Source organism: Hemitrygon akajei, chromosome 26 (assembly GCF_048418815.1).
Source record: "Hemitrygon akajei chromosome 26, sHemAka1.3, whole genome shotgun sequence".
NCBI classification, from domain to species: Eukaryota; Metazoa; Chordata; class Chondrichthyes; order Myliobatiformes; family Dasyatidae; genus Hemitrygon; species Hemitrygon akajei.
The window spans coordinates 34,060,559-34,077,842 of record NC_133149.1 but is presented as its reverse complement, the minus strand read 5'-3'; the positions used below and the strand labels follow the sequence as shown (position 1 = coordinate 34,077,842).

At 39.9% G+C, this 17,284-nt stretch overlaps 1 protein-coding gene across 6 annotated transcripts in view; it reads left to right on the top strand.

Moving 5' to 3' along the window:
• LOC140716840 (rho guanine nucleotide exchange factor 12-like) overlaps window positions 1-17,284 on the top strand; it is a 144,701-nt gene that overhangs the window by 106,749 nt on the left and 20,668 nt on the right. For all 6 annotated transcript variants that reach the window (XM_073029803.1, XM_073029800.1, XM_073029802.1 and 3 more), the window contains 11 exons: window positions 73-120; window positions 1,001-1,191; window positions 2,137-2,283; window positions 4,146-4,231; window positions 5,937-6,062; window positions 7,338-7,452; window positions 7,978-8,084; window positions 11,912-11,989; window positions 12,115-12,190; window positions 14,146-14,313; window positions 14,961-15,048. In XM_073029803.1, coding sequence (XP_072885904.1) covers window positions 73-120; window positions 1,001-1,191; window positions 2,137-2,283; window positions 4,146-4,231; window positions 5,937-6,062; window positions 7,338-7,452; window positions 7,978-8,084; window positions 11,912-11,989; window positions 12,115-12,190; window positions 14,146-14,313; window positions 14,961-15,048 — 1,230 coding nt within the window. The remainder of the gene's footprint in view (window positions 1-72; window positions 121-1,000; window positions 1,192-2,136; window positions 2,284-4,145; window positions 4,232-5,936; window positions 6,063-7,337; window positions 7,453-7,977; window positions 8,085-11,911; window positions 11,990-12,114; window positions 12,191-14,145; window positions 14,314-14,960; window positions 15,049-17,284) is intronic.

Sequence of the window (17,284 nt, the reverse complement as noted above, 5' to 3'; positions counted from 1 at the left end):
ACAGTGAGTTGTTGTAAATCGAACGTTCGAAAAGCAGGGGCCACCTGTAACTGATTTTCTGTTCCTTTTCAGAAGCCTCGAGACTGCCACACCCCCATGTACTCCAAAACCAGGTCGACGGTAAGTTCCCATTAAATCTCCGTTTCTGAAAATGGTCAATGTGAAGATGTGACTATGGCTGTAGTCCTGCCACAATAATACCACCAGCTATACAGGAATGATGGATCTAGCCCCTTTGCAAATGTTGACTCTTTTCACACATCTCCTTTCAACTGGTTCGAATAACATTGAGGACCAATACTTGGGCAGAGCTCTACCAGCTATGCAAAACTAAGGTGTATAACTGTTGGATATTTGCCTACTTGTAGTACTAGGATACTGATGTATCATTATTGATGTCAGATGTAGTAATTGTGCTTGAATAATGCTGTGGTGCAGTACCGGCGAAGATTCAGTTTAGTACAGATCCGTCACTGTAATAGTGAGTCACTGTACTACTGGGTGCTGATATCTCACTGATGTTGGATGTCAGCCTGTCAGTAATATCACTGAAATACAGCACCAGTGGGGCGTAATCTGCCACTATAGCACTGATGATTAGTGTTGATGACTACCATTCAGTTCTGTTGTAGCATCTGTTTCAAAGAATGAGCAAAGTAAAAGAAGCATTTTCATAATGCATAATGATTTAGTTATGATTTCTCCTATGATTTTGCCATCAGCATTGTAAATACAGCAGGGCATCATCTGCAGATTAATCTCCCATGTGCTTTCTGTCAAGTTGCAGGAAGGTTTGGTGAGCTATCTCTATGCTGGCAGCACAAGTATGTTGGGCTGAATGGCTTTTCATGTGCATCATAAAACTGTTCTGCCCAAAAAGTTGTTCTGGCTCTTAATTAGAACCATTCCTTGACGTTTCATCTACCCCAGCATTCCTCTGGCCAATCACTGTGTACTTTGGTCAGGAACTTGCAGTAATAATTTTAATTCTGTTTCCCAGAGCGGATGGGCACGGGTATGGAGTGTGGACCGAGGCCAGTTCTCAGACACACCCCCTGAGTCAGACAGAGGAAGATCAAATGCACTTGTCAGATGTGGAGCAGGACCCGGCCAATTGGCAGCAGCTGGTTAGTCGGGATGTCCTGTCTGGCCTGAAGCCACACGAGATCAAGAGGCAGGAAGTTATTAACGGTAAGGCAATGGATAGTGAAGGGTCAGGAATGTTAGGAGTGGAGAGGACTCTCTTGATTAGGGATAGGCGGTCTTGGTGGGAGCTGTGGAGAATAGGAAGATGCCAGGGATTGGTGGGGCGTGTAAGAGTGAATTTGGAGAAAAGTTTGAAACATAGAGTTGGTTTGGTAGTGTAACGCTATTACAACACCAGTGACCCGGGTTCAATTCTGCTGCTGTTTGTAAGAAGCTTGTATGTTTTCAATTGTGACCACATGAGTTTCCTCTGGGTGCTTCGGTTTTCTCCTACATTTCAAAGATTGGTGTAATTGGGAGGTGTGGGTTTGTTGGGCCATAAGGGCCTGTTACTGTGCTGTATCTAAGCATTGGTCCCTCTAAGCTGCAGGGTTGCGCAGCTGTGCAGTACATGAAATGCTCCCATGCACATAGCCTTTGTTACCACACAGCTTGGAATTTTTTTATTATATAACGTTAATATAAAGTGCCATGCTGATTTCAGGCTGTGAATAACGGTCCACACAGCTGTAGAAAATAATTAGAGGGAACTTTGTCTCTAAGTAGAAAAAATAAGTTTAAGATTGTGAAATGACAGGAGACTTGACAGTATGTTAAGAAGCGTTGGGAGGATTCTAGCAAAAACAGGGAATATTTTGATGATCCTAAGTAGAATGGGATGCCTTGGACAATGAGGATACATAGTGTGAGGCTATGGTGGTGGGACTGGTGTTGGAATGTCAGCAGATCAGGGTTCCATTAAAATCAGGCAATGCAGAAGATGATTACCTTCACACCAGAAGGCATCGGGGTCATATAGTACAGAGTTTATTCCTGCTCGTTTTCCATGCGGTTTTTGGGAATCCATACGAGAAAGTTTATTATGTACTGATTCTAATCTCATTGTTGATAAGACATATCTTTATCATGTTCTCTGCATATCTTGTACAGAACTTTTCCATACGGAGCGGGCTCACATTCGAATGCTGAAGGTTCTAGATGTAATCTTTTACCAGAAGATGTTGCGAGATGGTAGCTTACCTCCAGCTGATGTGAGAAACATATTCTCCAACCTCGAGGAAATCCTGCAGCTTCATGGTAATTGTTGAAATAGCTGTTATGGGGCCCAGCACTTCAGGAGAGTAAGGTTATTGAAGTAGATGGATTGATTGTCCAGATGGCTCTGAAGTTAGTCAATGACTATATGGAGTCCTGGAATATTGAGGTGGGAATTCAGCTTCCATCTAAATGGTTGGGAAATCAATTAATCAAATAAATATGGAATCAAAATGCTCCTCTTGCTAATGATGTCTTGATTTAATGCCAGATCCCATAATGTCCTTCAGGGTAAGAAATCTACTATTGTATGGTTTGGTCAAATACACCTCCAGATCCACTCTTTTTTTAAATGCTCTCTAACATGCCTCACAGATCAAAAGATACGAATATTGGCTTAGCCAGCGGTTTTCTCATTCTGCAAACCACTATTATAGTAAGTGGTAACAAAAACATTTTTGGATTTCAGCATCAGTCAATTACTGAGCTGTGTGCGGCTCTGTAGCCACAACTCATTGTACAGGAGCCCAAATTCAAGGACAGTGTTCTGTAATGATTGAGACAAAGAACGTATGGCTCCAAGCCAGCTCTGTGATTGAATGCATTGTTGTTTGTAGTGAAAGGAGAGTCTGGAACTTCCAGTAAATAATGACAAATCTAGAATTGATCATCTTAGTGCAGAGGAGGTTAACAGATTTCCATTGATAAGATCTAAATAGGTTTAACCAAGGAGGAGCTCAAGTGATAGAAAAAAGGTCAAAGATCAGAGAAGGTAGACTGAAAGCAATTTACTCAAAACTTAGGAGAAGAGAAGTTATTTTACATAAAGTTTTTATGATCTGGAATGCACAGTCTGAAATGCTGTGAAAGTAGTTTCAATAAGAACTTTCAGAAGGGAACTGAATTAATAGAGTGGATTCCGGTTAATTGGGACCAGTACATTTTGGCCCAATTAAGTAGCTGCCCCAATCAATCGAAGTTTCATGGAAATAGTTAAAAAGTATTAAAAACACAAATTGTGTTTAATTTGTGTATTTAAGTGAAATACAGAACAAATTGGAACACTACCAATACCTCTATGGTACTATAAAACTGTATTGGTTCCTAATAGTTATCGATGGAGGAATTCATCTGCCATGCTCTTATGATTGACTGTAAATGAACAAAATCAGCATGGATGCCTAGTGCAGAAAATGATCTGCCTTTATACAATGTTTTCAATGATTACATCCTCCAAATCTTCATTTTTATTGCAATATTCAAGATGATTGTCAATACCTTCAATTTCTTTGTAATTCCAAACTTATTGAAGTAGCAAAATTGTTTCACTTTCACTCCCAGCTATTTCTGGCACTCAAAGCCTGAATACTTGAAACCACGGCAAGCAAAGCAGTTCCAAATTGTCTTACTGCTTATTTCTCACTGTCAGTGACAAAAAATACTGTTTTTTGAACGCAAACGCATTTAACTGTGGCAATTTAAAAACTGATTGCTCTAAGCACAATGTAGTGTCTAACGGCCATGCAAGTGCATGCGACTGATGCTAGTTAGAAATTTTTTGGCAATAGTCTCCTGCCCCAATTAAGTGGCAAAGAGTCCCAAATGAAGGAATCCCAGCTATTTTATCAGATTAGTTTTTGTTTTTAAGTGTTTTCCCAAATAAACAGCTTCCCCAATTAACTGACGGCCCAATTAACTGAAATCCACTGTACATGTTTTAGAAGGAAGTAGCCAAGATGATGGGATTAATTGGTAGCTCTTACAAAAGTATCATTGCACTTGAACTATGGTCTGCATAGCTTCCTTTTGTGGTAGGATTCCATGATCCGCTGCACTGGATCAGTTTAACTCAGGGTGATAATGAAGTAAATGATTCTAAAGGTATGTTTTCTTTTCTCCCCCAGTTTCATTAAATGAACAGATGAGAAAAGTCTGGAAAAGAAATGAAAACTTTGTGGTTGATCAGATCGGAGAGGACTTGCTAAACTGGGTGAGTGTTCATGTATAAATTGTATGGAATTAATGAGCAGAGGATGGTTGGGATCTCCATCTGAAAGGTGAGAGGGTGTGGTTGACAAATCCTGTAGTGCAACTACAGTTGTTGGACTTGCACTGTGGGAAATCAAAGCACAATCATTAAAATTATATTTTTGAGGTGATTGGGATCAAAAAGCAAACCCTCCAGGATCAGAATCAGACTTCTGATAATGATATCCATAATAATATTAAAAAAAAGCTTGTTATAGTTTCTAGATGTCAAACACCTCACCCCAGATAATGATGCAGGTTTCCTCTGGACAGTACCCTCAGCTCAGCCTGTCTTCATAAATGGCAGGAAGGGAGGAATGCAAAGCTGATAATTGTTCCGACAGTAGGGTAATGGGGTGAGGAAATTCTAAAATGTCATGTTCTTAACTAGTTGCAGTTCATGTTGATCACTTGTATAAAGGAACCAATTTTAATGTAATGACATTTATTGATGATGCAGTGATAGGAAACGACGTTGTGAAGAGGGCAAACTCTACCAATGTCAGGGACATTGGCAGGTTAAATTATTAGGCAAACGTTCTCTGGCATATAATGTTGAGAGGTAATATTACTTCATGAATATTCCTTTGGTGGGAAGAATAGAAAAGTGAAAATATCACTTATGAGGAGAGAAGCTACCGAATGCTGTGGTACAAAGTGATCTGGTTGTATGTGAATAGTATGTGCATCAGGTTCAGCTAGTGTTTGAGAAAGGAAGTGGAACATTGGCCTTCATTACAGACAGTATGGATAACAGAAGTAGAGAAGCCCTGCCGTAAGTGCACAAAGTATTGATGAGACCACTTCTCTATTGCTGTGTACATTTTTGGTCTCCTCCTTTAAGGATGGAGATACTTGAATTGGAAGTAGGTCCAAAAATCTTGATAAAAGAGGGTTGAAGAATGATTGAGTAAATTAGGCCTGTTCATTGGACATCCGACTAAGAGAAGGGCTAGCAAGGTAATGTTTTTCATCATGGGAGAGCTGGAATTTAGGAAGTTTGTTTTCAGAATAAGGGGCTGTCAATGTAAGGCATGTGAAAAGGAATTTTTTCCCTTGAAGCATTGTGAACCTTTGGAATTGTCTGTGCTAGAGCAGTGTATGGACCAAATTGTTGAATCTGTTCAAGGCAGAGTTTGTTGCTCTGCGGCAGCGTCAAGAGTATTGGGAAAGTGAAGCTAAGTCCAAGATTGGATCAGCCATAACTTTATCGGATGATAAAACAGATGAGGGGCTGCATGGCCTACTCACTTGCAAAGTAATGTGCTAGGATTTGCTGGCTGTCACCAGGGCCAGCAAATACTTGGGTATAAAACATAACCATCTTAAGTAGATGTTAAACCCACTCTCCCCTCCTTAACTTTCATTGACAGTTAGTCACCATTGTTAATCATTTAGGCCAGGTTTCATTGTTGATAACCGAACAGAGCCAGCCTTATTTGCTTCCCATGGATGTGGCCTGATATTTTGCATGTTATCTGTTCTTTTTGTTTTAGATTTCCAGTTTCTGCAACTTTTTTGATTTTCAGAACCAGCCCTGTCAACACTGAAACTAGAGACTGGCGAGTGGCACATTTCTGATCCCTCAAAGCCTCCGTCATCTACCAGATGGGACAATTAGTAGAGCTGGCCGGCTTCATGTCTGAGTAATTCTTTTTCTTTCTCAGTTCAGCTGCTCTGAAGAGGAGAAGTTTAAACGAGCTGCAGCTACTTTCTGCAGCAATCAGCCCTTTGCTTTGGAACTGATCAAATCAAAGCAGAAGAAAGATTCAAGATTTCAGGCAATCATTCAGGTGAGATGAGTCTCCAAAATCTTGAGTTCCTTCCAAGTTATTACACATCATAGATTTGTGCATGAATAACCGATAAACTATAAAATTAGATTAACTTTATTGTCACATGTACATCAAAACATGAAACACAGTGAAATGCGTCGTTTGTGTCAAATCAAATCAGCGAGGATTGTGCTGGGCAGCCTGCAAGTGTATCCACGCTTCTGGTGCCAACATAGTAAGCTCTCAATTTACTAACACCAACTGGTACATCTTTGGAATGTGGGAGGAAACTGGAGCACTTAGAGGAAACACATGAGGTCACAGGGAGAACATACAAACTCCTTGCAGACAGCAGCAAGAATTGAACTCTGAATATCTGGCACTGTGAAGCATGAAGCCATTCGCTATGCTACCGTGCTGCCCCACCCTGTCCCATTTTAAACTGCAGTTCAGGTCAAATTAGATGGAGAAAGATGGATATCTGCATGTTCCCTTTAAATACCCTTGGCATGGACAATGGGGTTTATGTATATTTTAGAGGACAATTTCCCATCACCATCTAACATTTTGAAGTATACTTGCATGCCTATTGCGACACAGGATATCACATCAGGCCCAACCTGACACCCTTTCACACTCTCTTTTATTTTATTGTATTCCTGCAACAACTTCTCTTTGTGCCATTTCCCCCCTTTAATTTTATTGCCACCTAACTGTGCTAAAGGGTAACTTACAGAAGCCAGTTGACATACCAGCATCTTTGGGATAGAGGAGGGAACAGGAGCACCTGGGAAAACATGCAGGTTTCACTCATAGAGCGGGCAAGATCACAGTCAAACTCGAGTCCCTGTAGCCATGACACAGCCACACTAACAGAACAAAGCTTGCTGTATATTGTTGTCTCTGTCTGTGTGTGTCTCTCTCTCTATTTAACCTGTTTTCTCTATACCTCTTACAACCCTTTGCCTTACATTGGGGAAAGAGGTGTTGTTATTGCAGAGTTTGGAGCATTGAATGAGTGCTGATCATTCTATCAAATCATTTTGTACAGGAAGTATGTACAGCAATAATCTACGCAGGATCAAAAACTGCACAATGAATGCGTACAGACAGTTGGGGGTTTCTATTCGGGGTATTATTTATCCTTGTTGTGAATATAGCAAATGGGATACAACTCCAAATGTAGATGGAATCAGAGTGTGGTAACGGAAGGCATTTGCAACATTGTGCATTGTTGGAGAAACTGGTTGTGTTGCACAAGGAAGATTTTAGTTCTGAGGTGGTATTTTGCAGGAGGCACAGAGTAACCCGCAGTGCCGGAGGCTGCAACTTAAGGACATCATCCCAGCTGAGATGCAACGTCTGACCAAATACCCATTACTCCTGGAGAACATTGCTAAAAATACAGGTAGGACCAGACTAAATTCAAGTGCATACAGAACTCATGGGGGCATTAAAATAGAACTGCCAGATTGCACATAAAAATGTCCCAAATAAGGTCAAAAATGATGTGAGCGGAGAAGGCAATGGGAGATAACAATTTCTGTTTCATTACAGTCCCCGTGTTTCATAAGGTATAAATTATGAGCATAAGACGACATAAACGGGGAGCATTCCTGGTGGCATGGATCTAGCATTTAATGTTTACTAACGTTGGGCAAGTACACTTGCTGAAGTGAAATCAAAAAGTCTCCACTGATGGGAGTCTTGCCAGTAAACTTGTAAAAGCACCTTTGGAATCCCTTCTAGTTTTAGTTCTCATTTCAGTATATTCTTGTAGTGTGTGTTTGAGAAGATATCCTCCACTAATTGGCATAACATTGGAACATCAGACTATGTACTGTATTTATTTCAGTTTACAAGTGTTTGCTCTGTTTCCTCGGGAGGAAGATAAAATAATTTTCTATACTGAGGCAAGTCGTCTTGTTTTTAGATCCAGAACAGCACGAAGAAAAGAAGAAGGTAAAACAGGCAGCGGAATGCTGCCGTCAGATCCTGAACTTTGTGAATCAGGCTGTGAAGGAGGCTGAAAATAAACAGGTGAGTGTTTGAAGTTACAACTCTATGCATAAGCCCTTATCATGTACTGATAACTTGATTTGAATGACAACCAAGTGTCCGTTGACCATTGCCCTCAGAACATAGTAGATAAGTTCATCCCAAACAATATGCTGCAAATACCAGAAATCTGAAATAATCAGTGAGTTTGCAGTCTGCTCTTCTAGGGAGTGTGATTTTTCTAGAGCTGAAAATCTATTAGGTAAGGGATCGTTCATTTCCCATTCCTTGGTAAATAAACATGAATATTTCTCTGTATCAATTACATGTGCTTTGTGATTTGTTTTTAAAGTGCATAATTTATTGCTAATGGATTTTGATAAAAGCACATAATGTGTTGATACTGGACGTGTCCAGCTTTTTCTTCCCTGTTCATTGACCACTTAATTCACTGTTTCTTAGCATCAGCTCTGGTACTAATATTCACTCATCCAGTCAAAGGATTGGAAAGAAACATAACCAAGGCTTGTTATAGCTGAGACAGTAAAAAATAGTTCTTCATACAAAAAAATTATTTTTTATTTAAAGCTAGATTCCCCCCCCACCCCCATTGACTTATTTCAAATAACCTCTTTACAGACGATCCCTACCCGTCTTCACCTGTTTTGCGACTGGAATTTTTATACACACCAGAAATATTGTACATTGACAATGGGGTAGCTGAGGCACAGTTGTGCTAGGAAGTTTGTGAACCATGTACAATTTTCTCCAGTTCTGCATAAATATGACCTAAAATGTGATCAGATAGAAACATAGAAAACCTACAGCACACTACAGGCCCTTCGGCCCACAAAGCTGTGCCGAACATGTCCTGTCCTTAGAAATTACTTTGGGTTACCTATTGCTCTCTATTTTTCTGAGCTCCATGTACCTGTCCAGGAGTCTCTTCAAAGACCCTATTGTATCCACCTCCACCACCGTTGCCGGCAGCCCATTCCATGCACTCACCACTCTCTGAGTTTTTTTAAAAAAAAAGAAACAACAACAACAACACTTACCCCTGACATCTCCTCTGTACCTACTTCCAAGCACCTTTAAAACTGTGCCCTCTCGTGCTAACCATCTCAGCCCTGGGAAAAAGCTTCTGACTATCCACACAATCAATGCCTCTTGTCATCTTGTACACCTCTATCATGTCACCTCTCATCCTCCATCGCTGAATCTATTCAACCTATTCTCATAAGGCATGCTGCCTGATCCAGAGAACATCCTGGTAAATCTCCTCTGCACCCTTTCTATTGGTTCCACTTCCTTCCTAAAGTGAGGCGACCAGAACTGAGTACAGTACTCCAAGTGGGGTCTTATATAGCTGCAACATTACCTCTCGGCTCCTAAAATCAATCCCACAGTTGATGAAGGCCAATGCGCTGTATGCTTTCTTAACCATAGAGTTAATCTGCGCAGCAGCTTTGAGTGTCCTATGGCCTCAGACCCCAAGATCCCTCTGAACCTCCACACTGCCAAGAGTCTTAGCATTAATACTATATTTTGCCATCATATTTGACTTACCAAAATGAACCACCTCACACTTAGATGGAGTTCAACCCAGATGCCACTTCTCAACCCAGTTTTGCATCCTATCAATGTCCCGCTGTAACCTCTGATAGCCCACCACACTATCCACAACACCACCAACCTTTGTGTCATCAGCAAATTTACTACCCATCCCTCCACTTCTTTATCCAGGTTATTTATAAAAATCATGAAGAGTGGGGGTTCCAGAACAGATCCCTGAGGCACACTGCTGGTGACCGACCTCCATGTAGAATATGACCCGTCTACAATCACTCTTTGCCTTGTGTGGGCAAGCCAGTTTTGGATCCACAAAGCAATGTCCCCTTGCATCCCATGCCTCCTTACTTTCTCAATAAGCCTTTCATGGGGTATCTTGTCAAATGCCTTGCTGAAATCTTCACACAATTCCTAAAACTAGATGGAGAACTCAATTAAATAAATAGCACAAAAACCATTATACTTGTTTATTTATTTATTGAGAAAAATGATTCAATTTTATGTGTATCTGTTGGCAAAAGTATGTGAACGTCTGGGGTAATGCCTTTTATAAAAGCTATTTGGATTTGGGTGTTTCAATCAATGAGATGAGGTTGGAGGTGTGGGTTGTAGAGCTGCCCTGCCCTATTTTTAAAAAAAAAGAGACACATAAAGTCAGGATACTCAGGTTACTGACAGAGCCTGCTCTTCTCAAGAAAGATCTGTTTATGTGCACCAAGCCTCGATCAAAACAACTTTTAGAAGACCTGAGAAGGAGAATTGTAGAGATGCACAAAGCTGGAAAAGGCGGCAAAAGCATTTCTACAGACCTGAGTGTTCGTCAGTCCACAGTAAGAGAAATTGTCTACATAAGGAGGAAACTCAGTACTGTTGCTACTTTCCCTAGGAGTGGACATCCTGTAAATAGCACACCAAGAGCACAACGTGCAATGCAGAAGGAAGTGAAAAAGAACCCAAGGGTAACAGCAGAAGACCTGCAGAAATCTCTAAAGCCTGCTAAAATCTCTGTTCATATGTCCACTATAAGGGGAAAACTCTGAACAAGAATGGTGTTTGTGGAAGGACACCGTGGAAGAAACCACTGCTTGCCAAAAAAACATTGCTGCACATCTCAAGTTTGCAAAAGACCACCTGGATGTTCTGCAACACTTCTGGGACAGTGTTCTGTGGACAGATGAGACAAAAGTTGAACTTTTTGGCAGAAGTGCACACTGCTATATTTAGAGGGAAAAGGGCACTGCACACCATCACCAAAACCTCATCCCAACTGTGAAGCATGGTGGAAGGAGCATCATGGTTTGGGGCTGCTTTGCTGCCTCGGCCTGAACTACTTGCAATCGTTGAGGGAACAATGAATTCAAAATTGTATCAAGTCGTTTTACAGGAGGATGTCAGGGTAGCAGTCCGTCACTGAAGCTTAATAGAAGTTGGATAATGCAACAAGACAATGATCCGAAAGATAGGAGTAAACCAGCAATGGAATGGTTTAAAGAGAAGAGAACTAATGTTTTGGAATGGCTGAGTCAAAGTCCTGACCTTAATCCTATTGAAGTGTTGTGGAAGGACTTGAAGCAAGCAGGTCATGCAAGGAAACACACCAACATCCCAGAGTTGAAGCAATTTCATAAAGAGGAATGGCCTAAAATTCCTCCAAGCCGATGTGCAGGACTAATCAACAGTTACTGGAAACAAGAAAATCTGCAGATGCTGGAAATCTGATCAACACGCAGAAAACTCACTGGGCCTGCTGAAGGGTTTTGGCCCAAAACATCGACTGTTTACTCTTTTCCATAAATGCTGCCTGGCCTGCTGAGTTCCTCCAGTATTTTGTGTGTGTGTGTGTGTTACTGGAAACATTTGGTTGAAGTTATTGCTGTACAAGGGGTCACGCCAGTTACTGAAAGCAAAGGTTCACATAATTTTTCCACCAAATACATGTAATATCGGGTCATTTTTCTTAATAAATAAATGAACAAGTATAATTTTTTTGTGTTATTTAATTGGTTCTCTTTAGGACTTGTGTGAAGATCTGATCACCTTTTAGCCATTTTTAGAGAAAATTCTCCAGGTTTCCAAACTTTCTAGCACCACTGTGTGTAATTGATCCATGACAGAGGGAGCTGTTATGGCAACTTGAGATTCATGAAGAAGCCTCTTGCTTATCAAAGAGCCCAAAGCCTATCTTTAAAACGTAAAGTATAGAAGCTCAGGACATCAGCAGCTTGAACTACTTTCTGTTGTGAAATCTGTCTGGTATTTCCTTGTGAAAGTTAATGGTATTCATTTTCTTATGTCAGCGGTTGGAAGATTACCAGCGACGCTTGGATCTGTCTAGCCTGAAGCAGTCAGATTATCCGCTGATTGAGGAGTTCCGGGTGAGTGATTTAATGGAAAAAATATCAAACTCCTTCATTATTAAAGCTAAGTTGAGAAATGATTAATAAAACTTTGCAGATAACTATTTTACATTTAACTCTATTTGTAATTACCTCTGTTTAAGAATCTGGACCTAACAAAGCGGATCATGATTCATGAAGGGCCTCTGACTTGGCGGGTGAATAAAGATAAGACAATTGGTGAGTGAAACACTCCATCAGAAGCTGAACCACCTCGTCTTGTGTTCAGCTCTGAGTTTAACTTGGGCACTGTTTCCTGATCACTTGATACCCCATGTACTTGAATGTCTCCTAAAAGTAGGAAGACTAGGAGCAAATCAGGCTATTCGGCCCATCGAGTCTGCTCCCCCATTTGATCACCTTTCATTTACTTTTTCCCTCTCGGCTCCATTCTCCTGCCTTTTCCCCATAACCTTTGGCACCTTTATTAATCAAGAACCTATCAACCTCTGCTATGAATATACCCAATAACTTGGCCTTTACAGCTGTCTGTGGCAATAAATTTCACCACCCTGTGACTAAAGAAATTCCTCTTCATCTCAGTTTTAAATGGATGTCCTTTTATTCTGAGGCTGTGCCCTCTGGTCCTAGACTCTCCCACTATGGGAAACATCCTCTCCATGTCCACTGTATCCAAGCCTTTCAGTATTCTGTTGGTATACAGATTGTATTCAAAAGTATTCAGATGTCGAGAAAAGAATGATTCTTATATTCTTTATTTTGTGAAATGTTACTGCTGCACTGTGATTTGGGGTATTGCACTTGTTTCGTTAATCAGGTATCTCTCCTGGATGTTTATGGTTTTGGATAGTTACAACAATTGTTCCTATTGCAACAATTTGTGGTGCAAATTTCTCAATTACAGTGCAAGATTCCTATTTCTTATGTATTTATGTTCCTGGATCTTATCTCTCTGCTATTTAGCTGGTAGATTTTGTCTTGGATATTTCAATATAGGTTTCCTATAGGTCTAGTATTTACGTAAAGGAGTCATGACTATTTACATATTTGGATTTTTGGCCCATTGGTATTTATGCTCTTTGGTACTTAGTAGTTCTGGTTCTTGTGTTTTGGATATATTTTAGTTTTTTGGATTAGTCCCTCATATATATGTAGTAGACATACTTTTATTGGGTATGCTCAGATAAGATTGCTGTATCCCAAGTGTGATAATATAGGTATCAGTTTCTATTTTTTTATTGTAGTCTCAGATATTTATAATACTGGTTCTTATGTTTGCAGTAGTGTAAATATCTGGTGATTTATGCCTCTGCAGTGATGCTAGTTATTCATTTCCTTGTATTTAGGTATTGGACATTAAACCTCCAGCTTCTATAACTAGCATATCCATACAGTGCATACCCACATTGCAGCTGTTTAAGCAATGGAAATTTGCCCTTAAAGAATTCACATATCACAACCAAAAATTATGGAATTTGTGAACAAAAGAATAAATAAACACTAAATGCAAAAGAAACTTGTCAATTATTGTCAAGGTTTTTGTGTTGTGGAAAATCAATACAGATAGCTTTCTAGGGATATGACCCCCTCCAACACCAGTATACTGTATTTCTTTTAATGATTTGCGACAAGAAGGCTAAATTCCTCAGTGTGAAGCAGATGGACAGCTACGCGTGATGCTGTGTTACATACATACTGGTGCTACAAAATGTTCAGAAGATGTGGCAGGGCTTCTATCTCATTCTGCTCTGAAGCTGTTTTTAATAAGTGGTCCTGTGTATTTTTACAAAGCTCTTGACCTGCTTTCAGTCACGACACTGACTGCAGCATCAAAAATAATTCTCTCCAACATTACCTTTGTATTGGTTTTTGAGTTTTTCCTCTTCATGTTTTGCAGTGTAATGCCACTATCCAGGAATCTTTCTTTATTTTTTTTTAATCTGAAGTCGGACTTTTGAACTATATTCAAGTTTGCTTTTAATGCGGGACAACTACTGAGGTGTGGAATCTCACTTGAACCCGCCCTTGTCACCCCCCAAATATGGAAACTTAGTGGTCTTGGCTCCCTGTGACTCCCTGCACTTTGCTCGAAATTTATTAACAAAGCCATCAATCAATTTACAATGAGTGCATCTTGCTGAGAATTTACGGATACTTGTTTTGTACCAATGCAGATCTCTACACACTTCTACTGGAGGACATATTGGTTCTATCCCAGAAACAAGATGAGCGTTTGGTGTTGAAGTGTCATAGTAAAAATCTCGCTGCCAATGCTGATACCAAACACATCTTCAGCCCCATCATCAAACTCTCTGCTGTGCTTGTGCGGGAAGTCGCAACAGGTCAGTTGCTTTCGCGATAACAGTGAAATTGAGAATCAAAATTCAAGCAGGAGGTGGAAAGGATTGTCAGAAGCAAAGCAACTTACGGTGGAAGTTGATCTGCACTGCCCAAGTGGCATCTTGTGTTGGCTGTATGCCATCACTGAGATGTGACAACGTACCCTTTATTCTCACTCTGATTGTGATGCCAGTTGCAGCGACTACACTTGTATTCTATTGAGTGTTGAGCATTATGAGCTTTACTGTCAAATAAACAGTGTAATTCTTTCCTACTTGAGTGGGATGTGGGGACGAAGAAGACATTCAGATCAAGGGAGGCAGATTTTAATATTAGAGCCACACTGTTCACTTGATACAAAGGGTAATAGAAATCTTGCTATCTGTCCCCCGAGCAACTACTGAATGAGTGTGTTGGGGGTGGGATGTGGGTTCATATACCTACTGGTATATAAGGTAATGGAAGGTAGATCTAATTCATATATAGATCAGCCTTGACCAAATTGAGCGTGGAGCTGAATGTGTTGATGTCTTAAGGGCATAAGCCTCTCTTGGGGGTGTAAGGCTCAGAGTATGTTACAAGAAAGTGGAAATTATAGTGGAATAAAGTTTGTGTTTGTTCACTAATTATGAAATCCTGCTAATTTCAGATAACAAAGCTTTCTTCGTCATCTCAACGTCAGCTGATGGTGCACAGATCTATGAGCTGGTGGCCCAGACAGTGTCTGAACGGAAAACGTAAGCCCACTTAATATGGTTGGAAACCTGAGATTGCAGGATTAACTTTTGCTTTTTAATTTTTAATCTGTCGACCAGCTGGACAACAGATTTTATTTTGGGACAAATGTAGAAGAAATATAACTCCCACATGCTAAAATTAAATGGACCATAAAAATTAAATGGATCCTAGTCTTTATACCCAAAGTTGGAGTCTTAAAGTTAGAAGCACAGAGATGATGCAGGTTTGTAATAAATTTGGTTCAACCACAGTTTGAGGCACTTTATAGTTGAGCTTCTTTGTTTCATGGAATATTTTAGTGCAACTAAAAGTACACCATGATACTGTTGAAAGTTTAATATAGTGGCATTAGTGAAATGCTGAGTATTGACTCTATCTGGGTTACAGAACCATCACGTATAGGTAATTATTGCAGCCTCGGGTGCATTCTGCAAACAGTGACACTTACGACATTTGGAGTAGAATGTAGTAGGAGGTGCTTGTTGCAGAGTTGCATTAATAATGGTGCATTCCATACCCAAAGCCTTAAACACAGTTTTTAGAAGCTCTATGTATCCAGGAGTTCTTAATGAATAATTGCTTTTATTTTCAACAATGGAAGATTATAACATGAGGAGATGAGCAGCAAGATTTCATTATTCAACCCAGATGCAATAAATTAAGACAAAACAGAATATGGATTTGCAGGATTTAGATATCCTTCAAGAGCAGTAATTTCACGATTACTTCAGATGCCCTGAGTTTAAAAGTGAACTAGAGTTGGAAGCCTGACTGGAGTGATTTGGGATGAAGGGGTGTGGTGTGTTGGTTGCGGATTCAGATCCCTGTGACTTTGAAACCACTTAAAGGGTTAGACTTCCGAAAGTATTTGGGAACATGAAGACTACGTGCATGAGAAAGGTTTTAAATTAATAAGTTGAAATTGCATTATTTTAAATAAAGGACAAGATGCAGAAGAATGCAAAAAGGGCAAAGTGTAGGAAATCTAAAATAAGAAAAGTGGGAAGTCTGGTTACTGAATCATACAATTCCGAAGGAGATCATTGTATATCCGTCAGCTCTTAGAAAGAACAAACCAATTAGTTCCAGTCCCATTCCGAGAGCCCTGCAATTTTTCCCCTTTATACAATTTCCTTTTGAAAGTCTCCAACTAAATTTCCTTCCACCATCCTTTGAGTGGATAACAATTTGATTTGTAAAAAGAAAACTTATCCTAATCGCTCCTGCTTTTTTTGCCTAGAAAGGAAAGATTAAACCGAGTAAGACCGAAGAGTAAACAAGAGATGTTTGCATTTTGTGTAAGCCCACAAAGTAATGCAATAAAAGAGGTGAGCTGGAGACAAAATTGCTGCTAACTGGCGTTAGTGGAGATGTAACGGAGTCTGGAACAGGACTTGGGGCTGAAAAGAAAAAGAAGTTTTATTTGTCACATGCACATCAGAACATTGAAGCATACAGTGAAATGTGTCATTTGCATCAACAACCATCACAGTCAAGGGATGTGTTTAGAGCAGCCTGCAAGTGTTGTCATATTTCCAGCACCAACATACTCTGCCCATAACTTACTAACCCTATCCTGTATGTCTTCAGAATGTGGGAAGAAACCCAGGTAGTAATGGGGAGAACATGCAAACTCCTTACAGATTCTTGGTTATGATTTTTCTTTTCTGGGGGAATAGAGTGAAATGGTAATTCCATTGCAGCATTAGAACTGGGATGGTGTAAAAAACTAAATCAATTTCTTAGTTTTAAAATTGTAAAGGGATTATTTACAGCATGTCAAGTCCTACAAAGGAAATGGGAATAGTATAGATGGATACTTAATGGTTGGCATAGACATGATGTATTCAAGTACCTGTTTCTGTTCTATATGACTGTGCTTAATGAATGAATAAATATACAAATTCAGGAAGAATGTGGAACAGGACCATTATGGATGGATGGCATGATTTATCCAAGTGTGATCAACAGTGAAGAGACTAAGGACATTGGCAGATATGGGCAAGCAAAAGTTATAGCAGAATAATATGATAAACAGATGTTTTTAAAAGGTAGGATAGGCTAACTTAGTTAAGATCTGTATGCTGATATTCACAAATCTGTTTTGATGAATAGAGGCATTAGAAATACAAAACCATTGCCATTCTTTGAATCTGAGATTGAATTGTCAGCTCGTTATAACAAGAAAATGGTTAAGGGACTTCCGGTAAGATGGCGATTGCTTAGCTGCTCCGA